Source organism: Caretta caretta, chromosome 24 (assembly GCF_965140235.1).
Source record: "Caretta caretta isolate rCarCar2 chromosome 24, rCarCar1.hap1, whole genome shotgun sequence".
NCBI classification, from domain to species: Eukaryota; Metazoa; Chordata; order Testudines; family Cheloniidae; genus Caretta; species Caretta caretta.
Window position 1 is genome coordinate 13306837 of NC_134229.1, and position 21914 is coordinate 13328750.

A 21914-nucleotide genomic window follows, 5' to 3' on the forward strand; every position below is an offset into this window, starting at 1 on the left:
AGCATCATCAGCCTGGCTGTGCAGAGTGGGTCCTCGGGATCGAGAGAGAACCCAGGAGTCCTAGCTCCCAGCCCCCTCAACTACTAGTCCCCTCTCCCAGAGCAAGGGATAGAACCCAGGAGTCCTGACTCCCAGCCCCCGCTCTAACCACTGGACCCCAATCCCCTCCCCTCCCAGAGCTGGGAATAGAACCTAGGAGTCCTGGCTCCCAGCTCCCCCAACGACTAGACCCCCGTCCTCTCCCAGAGCTCGAGATAGAACCCAGGAGTCCTGGCTCCCAGCTTCTGCACACTCTAACCACTAGACCTCCCTGAGTTGGGATAGAACTCAGGAGTCCTGACCACCACCCTCCCCCGGTGCGTGTAGAGGAATCCAGAGCAGAGCTGCAGTGTGGATTTATCGATCCCTGTCCCAGTGCCAGCAGCGGACCGGAACCTGGAGCTGGATCCCCAAGGGGCTCCCCAACCCAGCATGGAGATGTCAGCCCTGCTCCCCTGCATCCTGGCCCTGAGCTGCCTCGCTCACATAGGTAGGAGCTGGGGGGTGGGGATCTGGGCTTGTGGGGTGGGGATCAGTTGAGTCCTCCTGGGCCTATCCCTCACTATCCCCGAAGTGGGCTGAGCAATGGCTGGTTTTGGAGGGGTCTTCTTAGCCTTTCTTCCCAGGACTCTGCAAACACACCACTGGCTACAGTGGGGGGCTGGGAGCCAGGACTCCTGAGTTCTTTCCCTGGCTCTGGGAGGGGAGTGGGATGCAATGGATTATGGGGGGGGGAGGGAGGGGGGCTGGGAGCCAGGACTTCTGGGTTCTCTCCTCACCTCTACTACTGGCATCCTGACCTTGAGCAAACTCCTCTGGCCTTTGCCATTCAGGATGATGGTGCCAAACTGTGTGTTGGGGGGGATACGTATGTGTCTGGGTGTGTGAGCGTGTGTGTGTGTGGGGGGAGTGCACTAAGTAAATGCACTAAGCCCCTTCAGGATCTTACTGGGAAGGAGCCCCAATGAGCACCCATAGTGGGGTGCTGTGATATAGCCCCCATGGGGGGGAGAAGGGGAGCAGGCAGTGGGGAACTGTCCCCCAGCCTCTCCTCCATCCCATGGGGCGCTCCAGGGAAAGAACTAGATGAGTCCTGCGAGTCTGCAATTTCCGGCATCATCCCCTACAGACTTCCAGGGGAGGTGATTTCTGGGTTCTGTCCCAGCTCTGGGAGGGCAGTGGGGACCAGTGGTTGGAGGGGAAGGGCTGAGAGCCAGGACTTCTGGGTTCCATTGCTAAATCTGCCTCAATTTCCCCTTCTGGAGGCCCAGAGCATTGTGAGCCATCCTACGCTCTGGCAGGGATACAGAGAGGGATGGGGGAGAGCAAAATCTCAACTCCATTTCCCCCCGCCCCCGCCTGTTCCAATGTGTCTGTCAGTGTCCCAATGTGCCTTTCCTCCTGCACTGACAGAAAAAGGAGCAGACCTGTCCTGGGGCAGGTGCGGGGGTGCCCAGGCACGGCTGGGTGCTAGTCTCCCCCAAGGTGTGTCTGTGTGGCGGGGGGTGGGGTTTCTGGAGGTGTCAGGGGAGCTGAGCTGAGCTTACACTTACACGCCTGGTCAGGCCGCTGGGCCCCCCAGCTATGAATTCCCTTTACAGAAACACTAATGAATCCTGAGAGGTTCGGAGCAGGGTGTCTGGGTGTGTGTGCGGGGGTGGGGGTGGGGGGGTGGATGCAGTAGGGAGTGTCTTTGCCTTAGGGCATCGTTTTCCATCCACTCTGCTCAGAGGGGCTGGGTGGGGGCCTAGAGGAGTGGGTTTGGGGTCTGACAGGGGAGGGATGGGGGCCCAGGTGCTTGTGGGGGAAATCGGGGGGGGGGGTTATGGGACTCGGGGGGCATTGGGGTCTGAGAGGGGAGAGATGGGGCACAGGTGCTTGTGGGGGAAATCAGGGGGTTATGGGGCTGGGGGGCATCAGGGTCTAACAGGGGAGGGATGGGGGCTCAGGTGCTGGTGGGGGAAATCAGGGGATTACAGGGATGGAGGGATCAGGGTCTGATGGGGAGGGATGGGGGCACAGGTTCTAGTGGGGGAAATCAGGGGGGTTATGGGGCTGGAGGGCATTGGGGTCTGACAGGGGAGGGATGGGGGTGCGGGTGCTTGTGGGGGAAATTGGGGGGGTTATGGGGATGGGGGGATCAGGGTCTGATGGGGGAGGGATAGGGCCCTAGGTGCTTGTGGGGGAAATCGGGAGGGTGCTTGTGGGGGGGTTTCCAAGGCTGCTTGAGATGGGTTGGTGGGAGGGGTCAGGAGAGGGGACTGTAACTGTTCTGTAGCAGCTCTCCATGGCCCATCCAGCCCCATATCTGCCCCTGCCCCAGATCAGACCCACGGACCCTGGTACCTGCTGCTCCCTGCTTCCCTGCTGCCCAGGATGTCAAACCCAGAGGCCCTGATGGTCTGGCCTGGCGGGCTCAGTAACTAACCCACTCTCTGGTGATACTTCCTGTAAGGATCAGGACGCCTGGGTTCCATCCTCGGAAAGCAGTCGGTCTAGTAGGTTACAGCAGTGGGGCTGGGAGCCAGGACTCTTGGGTTCTTTCCCCAGCTCTAGGAGGGGAGGGGTGGGGTGGCTGGGAGCCAGGACTCCTGGGTTCTAATCCCTGTCTGGGGGGGTTGCCTTTCCTCTGGGCATGGGGGAGGGGCCGGCTTTGCAGACACACACACAAAATTAACATCTGTTGGCTGTTTGGAAGTGACCTAATTTCTGGGGGCCGAGCTGGTGCCAGCCGGTGCTGGCAAACCTGCCAGGGGGTGTTCTGCTCATTGCCAGGCTGGCTGGGGGGCAGGTGGGGCATGTGCCCCCCACCTGCTGCCATGGGGCGCCCGGCGGGGTTTTTTCATGCCAGTGGGGTGGCCCTGTGCAGCTGCAAGACTCCCCCACACACACACAGTAAAAGGGGGAGAGGCAGTGGAGAGAGAAGGTGCAGGGTTTGTTTGTCTATCCATCCATCTGCATACACACGAACACCCATCCATTTATCTTTCCCTATATCCCGCCCTGTGCTCCCCCCACTTTCTCTCTCTCTCCTGCTGCCCCCCTTTAGCCAGTGGGCTGTGCTGTGCTGTGGTGGTGGCAATGCTGGGCTGTGTTTTGGGCAGTTGGGAGGATGGAGGCGGGGGCCAGGTCAGCAGAGGTGGAGCGGGGGCCCAGGCCATGGGGAGCCAGGCCAGCAGATGTAGGGGGGGCGCAGGCTGGGGGGTTGAGGGATCAGGCTGGCGGAGGTGGGGGAGGTGCAGACCATGGGGAGCCAGGCCAGCATAGGTGGAGGGTTGCTGGCTGGGGGACTGGGGGGTCACAGGAAGTGGGGGGCCAGGCCGGTGGAGATGCCAGGCTGGCGGAGGTGGGGGGCCAGGCTGGCGGAGGTGGGGGGTGCAGGCCGGTGGAGAGTGGGCGCAGGCTGTGGGGCCAGAGGGCCAGGCTGGCAAGAGGGAGAGTGGCCAGCCCTGCTCTGGGCTGCCAAGACAGCAGGCATTGGGGTGGCTGCATGGAGGAGGGGGGATGGGCGCTGAATGAGCCCTGGCACAAAGGGGTCCATTGTGGGTCCTGGCAGCTCCCACTCTCACAAGCTGCCTGTCCCAGGGTGGGGCCCCCTGCTTTCCTCCCTGCCCCGCACCCTCCCACTGCCACTCCCAGCACAACAACACTGGCTTTGTGTGGGCCCTACATTGACCCCACAGGCCCCCACAGCCTGGCCTTGGTTTGCCTGGCCCTCCACTGCCCTTGCACACCTCATCCACCCCTCCCTGTCCCACGACAGAAAAGATACTGGCCCTGGAGCTAATGGGTGGCTCAGGCGGGTGGGGAATTGGACAGCCTCCTGGAGCTGCCCCCTCTGTCTGTCACTCTCATTATCCCCTTTATGTAGATGGGGGAAACTGAGGCATAGAGAAGCAACAGGACTTGTCCAAGATCACCTGGGCAGCAGTATGGGGCAGAGCCAGAGAGAGAACCCAGGAGTCCTGGCTCCCAGCCCCCTGAGCTCACGTGGTGGAGTCTGTGATTCCTGACTCGCTGTCCCGTGCTCTAACCACTCACCCACCCTGCCTCTGGCTATTTCCATCCTGGGAGGCTCAGCGTTTTCTGCTGGCCCTTTCCCCCATTCTGTCCCCCCTTCTGCATAGGGTGGGGGTTACTGGGGGGCAGGGGGCCCGGCCAGGCTGGGATCAGCAGGGTCCCACATTCTGCACAGAGCTATTTGCTGGAACTGCGCTGCATCCCCAGAGCCAGGCACACAATGGGCCGAGATTTCACGCCTATTAGGGGGCAGGAATCTGAGGCCTCTGTGCAGCTTCCAATGGGATTTGCTGCTGAGTGTGGAAATGCAGCTGAGTATCTCTGAGTGCAGGGGGTGGGAGAACTGACAAGTGGGGAAGGAGGGATGGCGAGAGAACCCAGGCATCCTGACTCTCAGCCCTCCCCTTCCCCCCTGGCTCTAAGCACTAGACATCCTCCCATCCCCAAGCCAGGACAGAACCCAGGTGTCCTGACTCCCAGCCCCCCTCTTGCTCTAACTCCTGGGAATCATTCCCCCTATTTTCAGCTGTGGGTCAAGAGTGGGTTCTAGTGAGGACTCCTGGGTTCTATCCCTGTCTCTGGGAGAGGAGTGGGGTCTGGTGGTTAGAGCGGGGGGGCTGGGAGCCAGGACTCCTGGGTTCTCTCCCCAGCTCTGGTAGAAGAGCGGGGTGCTGTAGCAGGGGTCTTCCCCCCCATGGGGGGCTCCATGAAGTGCCATGATGTATCTGCTCTCCACAGGCCGGGAGTGGGGGCACGGGGCTAGCCCGGTGAGCTGAGCGCTGGTGGGCGGGTGTGCCAGGCTGTGGGCATCAGCCTGAAGTGCTGTGGCTGTTGCCGTGGATCTGCGTCACAGGGTGTGAATGTTCTCGGGAGCCTGGGGGTGAGTCCGGGTCATCCCTAGAGTGTGTGTGTGTGACCCCAGCACCAGTGTGAGTCTGTGCGTGGCTGTGTCCATGCCGTGCGGGGGAAGGGGTGAGCCTGTGTGGGGGTGTCAGGAGGGGTGAATGTGGGTCAGGGTGTGCATGATCCCTTGTGTTTCTGTAAATCTGGCAATGTCACGGAGTGTGTCTTAGTCAGCGTGTGATGGGGAGGGGGTCAGTGTCACTGGCTACAGAGGAGAGAGGTGTGTTTGTGTATCAAGCCAAAGCTAGGTGTGTCAGTGAGCAGTGTGTGTATGGGTATCAGAGCCCTGTGTGTGTGTGTGAGAGAGAGAGAGAGCCCTGTGTATGCAGATCTGTGTGTCTGTCTCAGCTCTGTGTGTGTGTGTCGAGCCCTATGTGTGTGCATGTATCTGTCACAGCTGTGTGTGTGTCTCCGTGTGTGTGTGTGTCACATCTGTGTGTGTGCATACATAACCCCCTCTGTCTTCCCCCGATCACCAACACACTACCAGCCCAGCCCCCCAACCCGCTGGGCATTGCAAGTGGGTGAGAATGTAGTGCCCATCTTTCCCTGCTCCGTGGCTGGTGTCCGTCACCTGACACTGTGCATGGGGGGAATCCCTCATGCATCTCCCCCCCACCCCAGAAATCCCATTAACTCTCCCTGAAATTTCAGAGCCACAATCTAATTAGTGGGGGTGGGGGGGGAGGGAGAGGATTCAGTATCAGTGAAGCCAAAACAAGTCAAAGGGTGAAATTAAGAAGGGGGGCTGGAAATTAACCAGGACATCATCCCCCCTCCTAATTCTGTGGAGGGTCATGACTCCATCACTCTTCCCCATCATTCTTCCCTGCCTGCTCCTGGAAACCAGCTGTGCGCCCGGACACCTGGGTTCTATCCCTGGCTCTGCGGGAGGGAGTGGTGTCTAGTGGGTTGGAGCAGCGGGGGCTGAGAGCCAGGACTTCTGGGTTCTGGCCCGGGCAGTGGGGTGTAATGGGTTAGAGCTGGGACTCCTGGATCCTCTGTGCTACAGAAAGCCTGGCATATGTGCATCTCCCTCTGCTTTGTTCTCTCCTCCCTCCAGCTCTGCCATCCCACCCCCAGCCCCTCCTGACCCTCCTCAGAGGATTATCCCCTTATTCAGATCCTGGTTTATTGGGTAAACTTGGAAACAATCGGGACAAAGGGCGGTGTTATTGGATTGGAATTAAGAAGGGTTTAGCCAGGAGATCAGAGCCAAGGAATCTCAGCGACGCAGAAAGGATCTTTCACCCTTCAGCCTCTGGGCTCCTTTCCCGAAGAAATGGAGCAGTTCCTGTCCCAGGGGTACCGGGGCTGGGGCACAGAAGGCTGGTGCGGGTGTCTCGGGCAAGGCCTAGGGGGAATGGGGCAGTGGGGAAGAGTCCACAGGGCAACTGGGGGGCAGAATTGGGTGGGGGGAAGGTGTATCTATCAGGGCTGTCCTTAGGCACATGCGGCTGCGTAGGGCACCCGAAAATTTGGGGCATCACCTGCACAGCAGGTAAGAGCAGGTTGGCTCCCGCACACCCAGCACGGGCTGCAGTCTCCTTAGGCAGGGGCCATATTCACAGAGCCGAATGCACCAGCACGGCGCATGCTGCACGAGGGAGAGGGTACGGGGCAGGGAACTGTGACTCCACTGCCCTGAGGGGGGCCCAGGCTGCCACAGCTGTGTAGGAAGCTCGGTGTGTGTCAGCAATTGGTGGGGGAGGTGTTTCTTCTGGGGGTCTGTGAGTGGGGGTGGTGGCTGTGCCCCAAGTTGGGCATAGGGGCACCAGTTTAATAATACTGCATAGGGCCCCATCAATCCTAAGGACAACCCTGGTATCTATAGTGGGATGGGGTGGACAGTTCGGGGTTGCTGGGGGAGTGGGTATCTGTGGGGTTGGGCTAGGGAACAGTCCCTGGGGAAGGGCTGGGGGGACCCTGGGGGAGAGTGTGTCTGTGGGGGGTGGAGCTGGGGGGCCCAGGGGAGAGGGGCACTTCACCATCCAATCTACCCCCACCTTGTGGGGGGCAGATAGCCCTGAGTACATTGCGGGGGTCTCTGACTCCTGTTCCCAGCCCTAGCATCATTTGGGCCCTAACACCTACACCCCCCCCAACCAGCCTTCCAGCCCTACAGAAAGGCTGGGCCAGCTCCGTGGGGATTGGTACCACAATGCCCTTACAACCCTGTTTAAGGTGCCCAGGGCAGGGAGGTTGGCAGAGACCCCATAACCCCCTCTCTCCCCTATGGAATTCTCGGGGGGGGGGGCAGTCCAGGTGGACCAGCCCCCCCGCAGCCAGCCAGGCCCCTGCCCTGGGTCCAGATCACAGCTGGCACCCACTACAGGGGAAAGGTCCCAGACCCCATTTCCTGCCCCGCCGGCAGCCACAGCAGCTGCCCTTCCATGCACCCCTCTCTGCCTGCCCCTTCTGTCTCCCTGCCTCACTCCCTTCACTGAGCTATCCCTCCCCAGCTCCCTCCTCCCCGCTGCTTGAAACCCCCATGCCCCCCTCCCCTGCTGACAGGATCCCCCATTCCCCCCAACTGTGCTACTCATGCCCCCCTCCCCTGCTGCTGGGATCCTCCACCCACCTCCATCATGCACTCCCCATGCCCCCCTCTCCAGCTGCTGGGATCCCCCATCCCCCCCAGTCTCTGTTCCCCACGCTCCCTCCCCTGCTGCCTAGATCCCCCATCCCTCCCGGCCTGCGCTCCCCACACCCCCTCCCCTGCTGCCAGGATCACCCATCCCCCCATCCTGCGCTCCCCACGATCCCCTCCCCTGCTGATGGGATCCCCCCTCACCCCCAGCCTCTGTTCCCCATGCCCCCCTCCCCTGCTGACAGGATCCCCCATTCCCCCCAACTGTGCTACTCATGCCCCCCTCCCCTGCTGCTGGGATCCTCCACCCAACTCCATCATGCACTCTCCATGCCCCCCGTCACCTGCTGCCTGGATCCCCCATCCCCCCCAGCCTCCATTCCCCCCATCCCCCCACTGACAGGATCTCCCATCCCCCCCAGCCTGCAGTCCCCATGCCCCCCTCCCCCACTGCCGGGATCCCCCACCCCCCCAAACTGTGCTACCCACACCTCCCCTGCTGACAGGATCTCCCATCCCCCCCAGCCTGCGCTCCCCATGTTGCCCCTCTTCCCCATCCAATCTGCCCCCACCTTGTGCTCCTGTTGGGAGCCTTCCCTCATGAATTCCCCTCCACTCCCCTCCCCAAGCTGAGATTGAACCCAGGAGTCCTGGCTCCCAGGCCCCTCCATAATCCCTGGGCCCCCATCTGGTGACCTGGGTGGGTAATGCTTCCCCCCCCCCTCCCACCAGGCTGGGGGGTGTATTTCTTTCAGCAGCCCATGGACCAGGTGATCGTGGCGGGGCAATCGGTGACGCTGGCTTGCGTGGTTGTGGGCTACCAGGGTATGGTGCAGTGGACCAAGGATGGCCTGGCACTGGGTGGAGAGCGAGACCTGCCTGGTATGTACACGGCTGCAGGGGGAGGGTCAGCAGGGGGCGTTGTGCTGGGAGGGACCACAGGGTGCCGTGCTGCAGGGGAGGAGAGTGGGGGTCCCCAGAGGGCACTGTTCTGCAGGGGGGAAGGGACCAAGAGACCCCCATAGGGTGCCATGATGCGGGGGGGAGGAACTGGGGCTCCCTGGGGAGCGCCGTGCTGCAGGAGAGGGGACTGGGGGTGCCCAGGGGAGCTGTGCTGTGAGGCGGGACTGGGGGTTCCTAGAGGGGTGCTGTGCTGCAGTGGGGGACTCGGTCCCCCTGTGGGGTGCTGTGCTGTGAGGGGGACTGGGGATTCCTGGGGACATGATGCTGCAGGGGGGGAGACAAGGGGTCCCTGGGGGGCGCTGTGCCAATCCCTGCAGTCTGTCCCTCTCTCCCGCAGGCTGGGCCCGGTACTCCATCGTCGGGGATCCAGCGGCCGGGCAGCACAACCTGAGGATCGAGTCCGCTGAGCTGGGCGATGACGCCATGTACGAGTGCCAAGCTACGCAGGCGGCACTGCGTTCCCAGCGTGCCCAGCTCACGGTGCTCCGTGAGTGTCCCCTCCTGCCCAGCTGGGGCACCGCCCTGGGGACGCTCACAATACTGGAGCCCTCTCTCCCCACAGCTGGGGCACCGCCCTGGGGACTCCCACCCCATCGCTGACCCCCTGTCTCCCATCTGCCCCCCCAGTACCGCCCAATGACCCCGTGATCCAGAACGGCCCTATCGTCCGGGTCCAGGCCAGCGTGCCCTACAATCTGACCTGCCAGGTGTCTGGCGCCAAGCCTGCCCCTGAGATCAGCTGGTACCGCGATGGGCAGCTGCAAGGCTCTGCCCTCTATGCCAAGGTGAGGGGCCAAGGGGCAGGGCATTAAAGGGAAGACACAGGGTATGTGTGCGGGCAAGTTATTAAAGGGGCAGCTTGGGGTGTGGGGGCAGGGTATTAAAGGGGCAGAGGTGTATGGGGTGCAAGGAATTAAAGGGGCAGTCCAGGTGTGCAGTGGGAAACAGGCTATTAAAGGGGCAGTCGGGGGGCAGGGGGAAGGATATTAAAGGGGAGGTGGGATATGGCATGAAAGGACAGCCCAGTGGGGGGTGGGTGATTCTCCCTCCAGCCCCCGGACCCATTGGGAGATGGGTCTAGTGGGCCCCAAGCTGAGGCCTGACCTCTGCCCCCACAGGCCCTGATGGAGGATGGGAAGCGGGCAACGGCCCTCAGCACCCTGCTCCTCACACCCAGCACCCAAGACATGGGCAGTGCCTACACCTGCCACGTCACCAACCCGGCCGCGCCTGCCGGCAAGCAGACCTCCATCACTCTCGACGTGCTGTGTGAGTCCTGACTTGGGGGGAGGGGGTGTTGCGCTGTGGGGGGGCAGGGCCAGGTCTTGGCATGGGGCACCGTGCTGCGGGGGAGCTGGCAGGGACACCATGTTGTGGGGGGCCAGGCAAGGGGCTCAGTGTGGGGTACTGTGCTGCGGGGGCTGGCAGGAGGCTCAACGGGGGCACTGTGCTGTGGGGAGCAGGCGAGGGTCTGGTGGGGGGCACCGTGCTGTAGGGAGTGGGGGGCCAAGCAGGGTGCACTGTGCTGTGAGGGGCAGGGAGGGGACTTGGCGGGGGGCAGGTGAGCCCCACCCCAGAGCTGGTCGCATGTCTCTGACCGTCTTCCCCTTCCCCCCTCCAGACCCCCCCACGGTGATCCTCTCCGTCCAGCCGCAGACCGTCGCGGAGGGGGCCAAGGTCAGCTTCCTCTGCACCGCCACTGCCAACCCCGAGGTGACCGGCTACCGGTAAGAGCCGCTGGCTGACCCCGGCGACCGGGCGCCCTGGGCGGCCCCGGGGGCCCAGCCAGGGGTGGGGGCGGGGCTGCACTGCCCTCTGGTGGCTGCAGTGGGGACGTGCAGGTCCCCTCCCACCGGCTCTCGCTGCCTTGCCTGCCGGGAGCAAAGGGGAATCTGGGCCCCCTGGTGGTAACAGGCGGTACTGCCCCCAGCTGATGGCTCCCCCTAATTCTGCGTCTCCCCCCGACCACACACCGGCTGTGGGGCAGGTGGGCAAAGGGCGGCGTGGCCATCGCCGAGGCCAACGGGCACAGCTATGAGGCCAGGGTGGATCACTCCTTCTTCACCCAGCCCGTGTCCTGCGAGGTGGCCAACGCCGTGGGCAGCACCAACGTCAGTACCCTGGTGGATGTGCACTGTGAGTTGGGGGGGGCGCTGTGAGGGGGTGGAGGGGCGCTGTGAGTGGGAGTGGGGGGATGTGCACTGCGAGTGGGGGATGGGGCTGTGACTTGGGGGGATGGGCGCTGGGGGGTTGCAGGGGAGGTGGCGGATAGGTGCTGGGGGACAGGATTTGGGTTGGGTGTGGGGGGAAGGGTGTTGGGTGCTGTCCGTGCAGGGGGTGGGGGAGAGGAGAGGAGCAGGCTGGGGATGGAGGGAAGGGCACACTTGGGGAGCCGGGCTGTGGTTGCTTCAGGGGCTGGGCACTGGGCGGTGGGAGGACAATAGAAGGGGGGCAAGTACGGGAGAGGGGTACAGTATTGGCAGGGAGCCATAGGGGGTGGGGCTGGCAGTGTGGGGAAGATGCCCCAGCTCCCCAGAGCCCCACCCCTGCACTCACTGGATCCTCCCCCTGCAGTTGGGCCCCACCTGGTCTCCCAGCCCAAGCCCCTCACCGTGGATGTCGGGGCTGACGCCTCCTTCACCTGCACCTGGACCGGGAACCCGCCCCTCACCCTGGCCTGGACCAAGAAGGGATCCAGCGTGGTGAGTGACCTGCGTGGTGCAGTCCTGGCTCCTGCCTCCAACTGCTAGAATCCACTCCCCTCCCAGGGCCAGGGATTGAACCTAGGAGTCCTGGCTCCCAGCCCCACTGCTCTAACCACCAGACCCCCTCCGCTTCCAGAGCCAGGGTTTGAACCCAGGAGTCCTGGCTCCGAGCTCCACTGCTCTAACCACTAGAAGCCACTCCCCTCCCACAGCCAGGGCTGGAACCCAGGCATCTTGGCCCCCCGCTCTAACCCCTGCCATGTGGCTGCAGGTGCTGAGCAATGGCAACACCCTGCACCTAAAGGCTGTGACACAGGAGGACGCTGGCACATACGTGTGCAAGGCCATCGTGCCACGCATCGGCATGGCTGACAAGGAGGTGACGCTGGCGGTCAACGGTGAGGGCAGGGGTGGGGCATTGCCTGGGGGTGGGGCATCCTAGGGGGCATTGCCTGGGGGTGGGCATTGCTTGGGGGGGAGGGTATTCCCTGGGGGCGGGGCATCCTAGGGGGATTTGCCTGGGAACTGGGCATTCCCTGGGGGCGGGGCATCCTAGGGGGCATTGCCTGAGCGGAACATTACCTTGCGGGTTGAGCATTCCATGGGTGGAGCCTCAGGTGGCCCATCCCCATGGGGTTTCTCGTAGGGTGTGGGGAAGGTGTCTGGGGAGGGGGGGGTCTCTGTCCTGGGGGAGGGGTATGAGTAGGTGCTGCTCCCCCTAATTCTACCTTCCCCCATTGCAGGGCCCCCCATCATCACCACTGAGTCTGGGCCACAGACAGCGCTCGGGGACAAGGCACGGTTGGAGTGTCTAGTGAGGAGCACGCCCCCCCCTGACCGCATTGTGAGTACTGTCCCCTGCCCTCACTGACCCCCCAGACCCCCAACCTGCCCCCGAATGCATCATGACTGCTGACCCCCCCCAGCCCACCAACCTGCCCTCGACTGCATTCAGTGCTGCCCTCTGCCTGCCCCCCAACTCACCCCCAGCTCCCCAACCTGCCCCCAAATGCATTCTGAGTGCTGATGGCCCCAGGCCCTCCAATCTGCCCCGACCGTATCATTAGTACTGCCCCCCCATCTGCCCCCTGACTGACCCCCTGAACTCCCCAACCTGCCGCAAATCGCATTGTGAGTGCTGCGGTCCCCCGCCCATCCCCCACTGACCCCTCCCCAACCTGCCCCCTGCTGACAGGGCCTGTGTCTTGGTCTCGTGGCAGGTGTGGGCGTGGGGCGAGCAGGTGCTGGACAGCGGCTCAGAGGAGCGCTTCACAGTGGACACGGCGCTTACGGAGCGGGGGGTGCTCTCGGCCCTGCTTATCCAGCCCACGCGCACGGAGGACTTTGCCTTGCCCTACAACTGCACGGCCTGGAACCGCTTTGGGGCCCGCTCGGCGGCTGTCACACTGCACCGGCAGGGTAAGCCCCGCCCCCTGGCCCATAGCCCAGCCGGCCCTGCCCACACGCAACCCTGCAACAGCTGCACAGACTGGCACCACTTAGCCCCATGCTGACAGGGTGGGTCCCATGGGTTCCAACCCCTGACCCAATTGCTCCACCCTCCCACACCAAACCGGCTACAGTTTACCCAGATGCCCCACTCCAGAGGTGGCTGCATCACTGGATGAACTGTCCCCATGAGGCATTATGTGCTGCTGCTCCTTGGCTCCCCAGCCCCAGAGGTGGCTGCATTTCAGTGCTAGGTGAGTCATTCCTGTGAGGTGTTATGTGCAGCTTTTCTCCTGTTAACCCCACTCCCCAGAGGTGGCTGCATCTCAGTATTGGGCGAGCTGTCCTTGTGCTTTAGCAGCAGGGGCCTGCTCTCACCTGCTCTTTCCCTTACAGAGGTCCTGCCCATCATGATAATCGGGGCCTCAGCCGCAGCCGCTGCCACCCTGCTGCTGGTCTTGGCCGTTGGCGTGTCTGTCTGCTGCCTGCGCTGGTGCCCCGGGAAAGGTGAGGTCACTGGCTAGCTCCGCCCCTCCCCATTTACAGATGTGATCACCCAAAAGGCTGACATGGGCCTTTCCTCCTTCACATGCAGACACACTTCTAACAGATGTTAACAGGCCTGGGCTAATACGTGGGTCCACACACACCTCGACATGGTACCACACAGACCTGTGCTTCTGTGCATAGGGACACATGAGGACACACATGGACATGCTGGTTTAGATACAAGCACCCACGCGAGTTGGTGTTAGCAGTCTTGTGGTGTCATGGACAGGCTTCATGCTCCCGAGAACATCTGTACAGGCATGAAACATGTGTCCCATGTAAAGGTCACACAAACATACCCTTACATATGTGGGCAGCCCCTTTAACATGTGCCTAGGCCCCCAATACATGAACATACGAGTCATTCCCATGGGCACCTGGAGCCATGACGTGTCTCAGACACGTCTGCACTGATGTGGTAACCCCGGTGCATGTCTCTTTTAACACGTGTGTGACTGGATCTGGACAGCTCGCTGGCCAAGTGTAGCCTCTCCCTCCTGTGTCTGGTGCAGGATAACAGCCCTCTAGTGCTACCCACCGATGGAGTGACTCCTTCAGTTCCAGTGGCAGTTTCTGCATCTCAGTGCTGGGCAAGCTGTTCCCATGCAGCATTATGTGGGGGTGTTCCCCAGCTGCCCCGCCCCAGAGGTGGCTGCATCTTAGCACCAGGGGAGTCATCCCTGTGCGGTGTTATATACAGCTGTTCCCCGGCTGCCCTGCCCCAGAGGTGGGAGGGGGGACCACACCAATGGGGCACACAAATTCCCCCCCTCGAGCCAGTGGTGGGTGGGGCCCATAGGGGAGCTGGGGACCCAAGAGAGGTTCACACCCCTGGGTCTGTCTGTGTCCAGCAGCCAAACGAGGCACCAAGCTGTCCAAGACAGATGTCCTGGTGCAGATCACCACGAGTGACAGCAGCCCCAGCCGGCCCAGCGATACAGAGGAGGACGTCAAGGAGCCCATGGTGAGCATGGCATGGTGTCCTGTACTGAGCCCCCTCATCATGGCACTGCGCCCCCTACTGAGCCCCCGCAGCACGGCGCCCTGTACGGAGCCCCATGGTCCCCACAGTACTGTGCCCTCTACTGTGCCCCTGCCCCGTGGCATGGCCCCCTGACGAACCTCCTGCTCGCATGGCACAGCGTCCCCTACAGAGCCCCTCACTCCGCTCCCTGCGGCCCGGCGCCCCACAATGCCATGCTGGGCAACGCATCCAGATTCAGTTGGTTCCTGTCGGGGGGAAGCCCTGGGATCTGGCTGCGGGGGACGGGGGGGTGATAAGGCTGGATACCCCTACCCTGAGACTCAGCCCCTCCCCCTCCTCCCCCCCACCCCCACAGGCCACGAGCAGCGAGTCCCCAGCCACCTCGCACACAGAGCACAGCGAGATCCTGGAGGAGGAAGAGGACAGCCAGGACAATAAGGTTGGCGGCCCTGCCCCTGACCCAGGCCCCACCCCCTTTCCCCCAAGAGGCAATGCTATGGTATCTCCTCCCCCTCTCTTAAAGGCACAGTGGCCCTCCTGCACTTTCCCTGGCCCCCTCCTGCCCCACATAGAGTGCCCTGCTGGCATGGGGCTGGGGGTCCCCCCCGGCTAGGCGGGCTGGGAATTCACACCTCATTGGGATGCACACAGCAGCTCCTCTCTCCCCAACAGCAAGGGGCACAGGCTCGCTGCAGACTCAGGCAGCGTCACTGTGTCGGTCGGAGTTGGGGCAGTTCCCCCACTCTGAGGGGCAGCCCCCCACTCTCCCCTCCCCCCTCTGGCTCATTGATGTCTCTCTCCTACTCCCCCCACCCAGGACCCTACCAACGGTTACTACAAGGTCCGTGCTCATGAGGAACCCCACCTGTCTGGCAGTTTCTTGGAGTATGCCCCAGCCCCGCGCACCCTCTACACCGGGTCCCACGCCACCATGTTCCCCCCCTCAGGGCAGCCCTACAGCCACCGCTATACTCTGGGGGCACCCGGCTCCCGCACAGCCTACGAGCCCCACTACCCGCGGGATGGGGTGTACGGGGGGGGCTACCTCACAGCCCCCTACACCCGGGCCTTCACCAGCTACGTCAAGCCCAGCACCTACGAGAAGGCAGAGAGTGGCTATGAACAGTCAGACCAGGCCAGCAAGGTGTCGGGCGGCTCCCGCTTCTCCTATACCTCCCTCTCGCAACAGTCGGACTACGGGCGGCCTGCCCAGCAGCGCATGCAGACACACGTGTGACTCTTCCTCCCCAACACACATCAAGCCATTGGGGGACAGACGCCTAGGGCCATCCCTGTTGTGGGAGGGGGTTGGTCCGGCTTAGCCAACTGTCTCAAAATGGCCAATAGGCCAGCTGACTTGTGCTGCTGGAGGTGGAGATGAGTGGCCATCGGCTAGGGGAAGGGGGTTCAAGATGGCTAACAAACTGGGTTCAAAATGGCTGTCTCCCCAATTGACTTTTGCTCCTAGAGGCAAGGATGAGTGGCTATTGGCTGGGGTTAGGAATCAGGGCATGGGTTCAGAATGGCTGACGAGGGGGGTTCAAAACGGTTGACGGCCCTGTTGACTTCCTCCATTGGACCTGAGGATGGATTTGCACTGGATAGGGGAGAAGTCATGATGTTGGATACACTAACGGCTATTGAAAATGGGTTCAAAATGGCCATTGAGTTGGGTTCAAGATGGCCAATGGCCAAGCTTACTTCTTTGGTTGGGCCTGGCGATGAATCCCATTGGCTAGGGAAGAAGTCAGGCTTATCCCTGGGATGTTGAGATGGGTTCAGAATGGCTGATGATCCCATTCACTTGGTGAAATCAGCCGGTTTGCTTAGCCCAGGGCTGCCAAGATGGATACAAAATGGCCACTAAAAGGGGCACAAAATGGCTGATGGCCCAATCAGCTTCCTACAGAGACTAGTGGAGGGAGGAGCCAGTGGATGTTGGATTTCTGAGTGGCTTCCCCCACTGCCGCTGGCCCTGGATCAGCTAGGCCTGGACGCAAGATGGTGACCACCGGGCCAAGATGGCGGCTGGTGCTAGGCCCTGCCTGCTGGTTTTGCAGGCCCAGTAAAAATGGTAGCTCTCAGCTTTCCTGTGGGGCCCGATAATGGGGCTCATGGGGGGCAGTGGATGTATGCGTGAATCCACCCGCTGGCAGCACCCTCCCACACACCACCAATGCGGGAGCTGGGTTTGCTGCCCTCTGTCCCACACCACTGTTCCCTCTAAGCTGTGCGCGTGTGCACGCACGCACAGATCTGAAACCCCACGCACACAGCGAAACACTGCGCTCACAAAAATTTGCCCAGAAGCACAAAAATTTGCACAGAAGAAATTTTTTGCGCACTAAGCCTGTCAAAAATTAGAGGGAACATTACCCCATACCCACCCTCTGCTGGGGTGGGGCTGGTAAGGGCCCCACAGAGGTGTGGGGCTGGGAACTAAGAGCCCATGGGGATGCTAAGGGCAGCTTCCCCCTCTCAGAGCATGCAACCTCAGGCATGTCCCAGGGTAGCTGCCTGGCTGGCTTGGCGGGGAGGGAATGGGGCACAGGACCTCTCACCTCCAAGGGGCACCAGCTCTAATTCCCCATTGCCAGGTCACAGGGGTGAAATGTTGATGTTATAGACAGCCTCTGCCTGGGCCAAATCGATTCAGGTGGGGCCTGGGTTTTTCCTGCCATTAAAAACACCCCGTTTCCCGGCCATGCCCAGGCACTGGGGTCCCCGCCAGGGGGGATGGGAGTTCTCAGAGTGAACCCCGCCCCGCCACTGACCTGTCAATCTCCTGTTGCAATTGCGCAGCACCGAAATAATTTATATTTAATAAAACATATGGAAAGATGCCGTGAGACTTTTATTGGGGAACCAGCCTGACGGGCCCCCTAGATCTGACCACCACCTGCCCCCTCCCTGCCCCACAGATCTAACCCATCCAGCCTGGTACCACCCACCCCACAGAGCCAACCCATCCAGCCTGGAACCTGCCCCTTCCTGCCCCCCCAGAGCCGACCCATTCAGCCCAGTACTTGCCCTCTCCCTGCCCCCCAGAGTTGACCTATCGAACCCGGTACCCGCCTCCCTCCCTGCTCCATCCAGCTGGTACCCGCCACTCCCTGGCCTCACAGAGCCGACCAATCCAGCCCAATACGCATCCCGTTCCTGCCCCCCAGAGCCGATCCATCCAGACTAGTACCCGCCCCCTCGAGCTGACCCATCCAACCCGGTACCTGCCCCCCAGAGTTGACCCATCAAACCCGGTACCCACCCCCTCCCCGCCCCCTGGAGCCAACATATCCAGCCAGGAAACCACCCCCTGGACCTGACCCATCCAACCTGGAATCATAAAATCATAGAATATTAGGGTTGGAAGAGACCTCAGGAGGTCATCTAGTCCAATCCCCTGCTCAATGCAGGATCAATCCCCAACTAAATCATCCCAGCCAGGGCTTTGTCAAGCCAGGCCTTAAAAACCTCTAAGGATGGAGATTCCACCACCTCTCTAGGTAACGCATTCCAGTGCTTCACCACCCTCCTAGTGAAATAGTGTTTCCTAATATCCAACCTAGACCTCCCCCACTGCAACTTGAGACCATTGCTCCTTGTTGTCACCTGCCACCACGGAGAACAGCCGAGCTCCATCCTCTTTGGAACCCCCCGCTTCAGGTAGTTGAAGGCTGCTCTCAAATCCCCCCTCACTCTTCTCTTCTGCAGACTAAATAACTCCAGTTCCCTCAGCCTCTCCTGGTTAGTCATGTGCCTCCACTGGACTCTCTCCAATTTGTCCACATCCTCCTGCAGTGTGGGGACCAAAACTGGATGCAATACTCCAGGTGTGGCCTCACCAGTGCCGAATAGAGGGGAATAATCACTTTCCTTGATCTGCTGGCAACGCTCCTACTAATACAGCCCAATATGCTGTTGCCCTTCTTGGCAACGAGGACACACTGCTGACTCATATCCAGCTTCTCCTCCACTTAATCCCCAGGTCCTTTTCTGCAGAACTGCTGCTTAATCAGTCGGTCCCCAGCCTGTAGCAGTGCATGGGATTCTTCCTTCCTAAATGCAAGACTCTGCACTTGTCCTTGTTGAACCCCATCAGATTTCTTTTGGCCCAATCCTCCAATTTGTCTAGATCACTCTGGACCCTATCCCTACCCTCCAGCATATCTACCTCTCCCCCCAGCTTAGTGTTATCTGTGAACTTGCTGAGGGTGCAATTAATCCCATCATCCAGATAATTGATAACGATGTTGAACAAAACCAGTCCTAGGACCAATCTCTGGGGCACTCTGCTTGATACCGGCTGCCAACTAGACATGGAGCCGTTGATCACTACCCGTTGAGCCCAACGATCTAGCCAGCTTTCTATCCACCTTATAGTCCATTCATCCAATCCATACTTCTTTTACTTGCTGGCAAGAATACTGTGGGAGACCGTATCAAAAGCTTTGCTAAAGTCAAGATATATCACATCCACTGCTTTCCCCATATCCACAGAGCCAGTTATCTCATCATAGAAGGCAATCAGGTTGGTCAGGCACGACTTGCCCTTGGTGAATCCATGTTGACTGTTCCTGATCACCTTCCTCTCCTCCAAGTGCTTCAAAATGGATTCCTTGAGGTCCTGCTCCATGATTTTGCCGGGGACTGAAGTGAGGCTTTAGTTCCCGGGGTTCTCTTTCCTCCCTTTTTTAAAATGGCACTATATATACACCTTTTTCCAATCATCCAGGACCTCCCCCGATCACCATGAATTTTCAAAGATAATGGCCAATGGCTCTGCAATCACATGAGTCAACCCCTCAGCAGGCTTGGATGCATTTGACCTGGACCCCTAGACTTGTGCATGTCCAGCTTTTCTAAATAGTCCTTAACCTGTTCACCACTGAGAATCCGCCCCTCCCTGCCCCCTAGAGTCGACCCATCCAGCCCAGTACCTGCTGTTAGGATACAAATATTCAGGCCTGTCTGCAAAGGCCTATACTTTAAGAATTTAGGTGTATTCTTATCACTTAACTAGTTATAGAGGTACAAAACAAGAATCATCACTGTGATAGTTTAAGACTTTGTTCTTAGGCTAAGGCCTTTGGCTAAACAGCAGGGGCAGCCATAAGCTGGGAAGCGAAGGGTCACGTCCTCACCAGTCACACTGAAATAAGGCAGTTTCGGGCTGTTAAAAAGATGATCTAATCTATCATCTCCAGAGAAAGGGAAGAGCCTAGAAGATTTAAAGAAAATGTAGTTTGATAGCATCCTGTCTGGCAAAAACTCATTTCTCAATAGCTGGGGTGTGAAATCCTCACTTCTGTGTTTGTTCTGTCACTGTAGTCCCCATTTTCCTATTGTTTGTCTGTATAATCTCTGTCTGGTTCTGTGATCATTTCTGTCTGCTGTATAATTAATTTTGCTGGGTGTAAACTAATTAAGGTGGTGGGATATAATTGGTTAAATAATCATGTTACAATATGTTAGGATTGGTTTAGTTAAATTTCAGTAAAATGATTGGTTAAGGTATAGCTAACCAGAACTCAAGTTTTACTATATGGTCTGCAGTCAATCAGGAAGTAAGGTGGGGAATTGGAATCATGTTTTGCTAAGTGGGGGAATGGGAACAGGGACACAGGCATCAGAGCTGGGAAGGGGGACACTGAGGAAAGAAATTGGAATAATTGCTTGCTGGAAGTTCACCCCAATAAACATTGAATTGTTTGCACCTTCGGACTTCGGGTATTGTTGCTCTCTGTTCATGAGAGAAGGACCAGGGAATGGGAGGGTGAAGGGATAAGCCCTCTAACACCTGCCCCCTTCCTGCCCTCCCAGAGACAACCCGTACAGCATGGTACCCACACCCACCCTGCCCTCCAAAGCCGACCCACCCAGCCCGTTACCCAAACGCTCCCTGCCCCCCAGAGCTGACCCCTCCAGCCAGGACTCCACTGCCTCCCTGCACCCCCAGAACTGACCCACCCAGCTGGGAACCCACCAGCTCCCTGACCCCCAGAACCAACCCATCCAGTCAGAAACCCACCGCCTTCCTGCCCCCCAGAACTGACGCATCCAGCCCAGTTCCCATCCCCTCCCTGCCCCCCTATCCAACCCGTCCAGCTGGTGTCACGACTCCCAGGCGTGCCCACTCTTGGCCCCGTATGGTCGATGGGGGGGAACCCCCTTCACTGAGACAGCCCTTTTTGGGGGTCCACTCTCTCTTGGAGGTTAAGCCCCTCTGCCTCTTGGAACCGCACCTCTTTGAGCCTTAGCACACCTGTCTCTCGCTGTGGGCCCCTGCAAGGAGTCCACTCACTCTGGACCCCCAGGGCCTCCACTCCAAGAGGGAATAATGCCCCCTGTTCTCTAGACCGGAGCAACTATCAGCCAGCATAAAACAGGAGGGTTTATTGAGCATCTGAACCTAGCATAGGAAACTCTCAGGGCCTCAGGCCTGGCCTCCCTCAGCACAGCTCATCTAAGTCTCCCCTGCATCCAGGTGGGCTCTGCCTGCTTTCCCTCTCCAGTCCTGAGACCCTGCGCTTTCCAGCTGGGCATCTGATATCACCAGCCCCACGTCCCACCTCTGTCCATTGTCTTCTATCCAGGTAAACAGGGTCAGCTGGGCCTCCTCTCCTCTCTTCTGTCCTTTGTACCCCAATGGCTGGAACCAGCTTGTCAGGTCACCAGGGTCCTCTCTCTGCAGGCCATTGTCCCACTGGCCAGAACTGGCTGTGACTCCCTGAGCTGGGCCTCCCGGTCACCAGTCGCTGGGGTATTCATTCTCCAGGGAAACTGCATTCCACCCCCTCTGCATGCAAACCATTGAAAAAACCAAGAAATCCTCCCACTTTGTCACATCTCTGCCCCTTCAAGTCTGAACTGAGCGGGGTCACTTAGCCAGTGACCTGGGGAAGTTCAGGGCCCCATGATAAAGCATGGGCTATAACATTGGCACTCCCCCACACACACTACCTTCATGTCATAACCCTGGAGGAGCAGGCCCTATCTCAGCAGCTTGGCATTAGCCCCTTTCATTTGGTGCAGCCACATCAGGGGTGAATGGTCAGTGTACACAGTAAAGTGCCACCCAAATAGATACAGCTTCAGCTTTTTAAGGGCCCACACCATGGCCAGGCGTTCCTTCTCTATGGCTGCATAGTGCTACTCCCGGGGCAGCAGCTTCTTGCTCAGGTACACAATGGGGTGTCTCTCCCCCTTAGTATGAGTTTGCATCAGCACCGCACCCAGCCCGGTGTCTGAGGCGTTGGTGAACACCAGGAAGGGTTTGTTAAAATCCGGGTTTACCAGCACCGGGCTTTGGATAAGTGCCCCCTTCAGCGCTCAGAGAGCCCTCTGGCACTGCTTGGTCCAGACCATCTTGTCTGGCTTTCCCTTCCTACAAAGCTCTGTGAGGGGAGCTGCCAGGGAGCTAAAGTGGGGCACAAACCTCCGGCAGTACCCTGCCATCCCAATGAAAGTCTGGACCTGCTTCTTAGTCTGGTGAGCGGGCTAGTCTTTGATTGCCTTCACTTTGGCTGGCTCTGGCTTCAGGTGGCCTCTCCCCACCTTGTGGCCCAGGTATGTCACCTCTGCCATCGCCACCTTGCACGTTCCAGCTTTTATAGTCAGTCCTGCATCCTGGAGGCAACCCAGCACCCTCTTCACTTGGGACACATGGTCCTCCCAGGTCTGGCTAAAGACATAGATATCGTCAATATACGCT

General features: G+C 59.9%; 1 protein-coding gene across 3 annotated transcripts; it reads left to right on the forward strand.

The window, feature by feature from the left end:
* On the forward strand, positions 1-19924 carry KIRREL2 (kirre like nephrin family adhesion molecule 2). Of its 3 annotated transcripts, none has more exons than XM_048828628.2 (15): positions 1-529; positions 8285-8434; positions 8853-9002; positions 9143-9300; positions 9634-9784; positions 10137-10242; positions 10503-10651; positions 11090-11217; positions 11492-11618; positions 11964-12064; positions 12441-12639; positions 13066-13176; positions 14070-14182; positions 14559-14642; positions 15021-19924. In XM_048828628.2, the coding sequence occupies exons 1-15, from the start codon at positions 472-474 to the stop codon at positions 15438-15440; spliced, it is 2205 nt and encodes a 734-aa protein (XP_048684585.1). In that variant the 5' UTR covers positions 1-471; the 3' UTR covers positions 15441-19924. The 3 variants fall into 3 exon arrangements, with proteins under 3 accessions (XP_048684585.1, XP_074978895.1, XP_074978896.1); XM_075122794.1 differs by having other exon boundaries at positions 14073-14182; XM_075122795.1 differs by lacking the exons at positions 1-529; positions 8285-8434 and having other exon boundaries at positions 8859-8940.
* The last annotated feature ends 1990 nt before the right edge of the window (positions 19925-21914 follow it).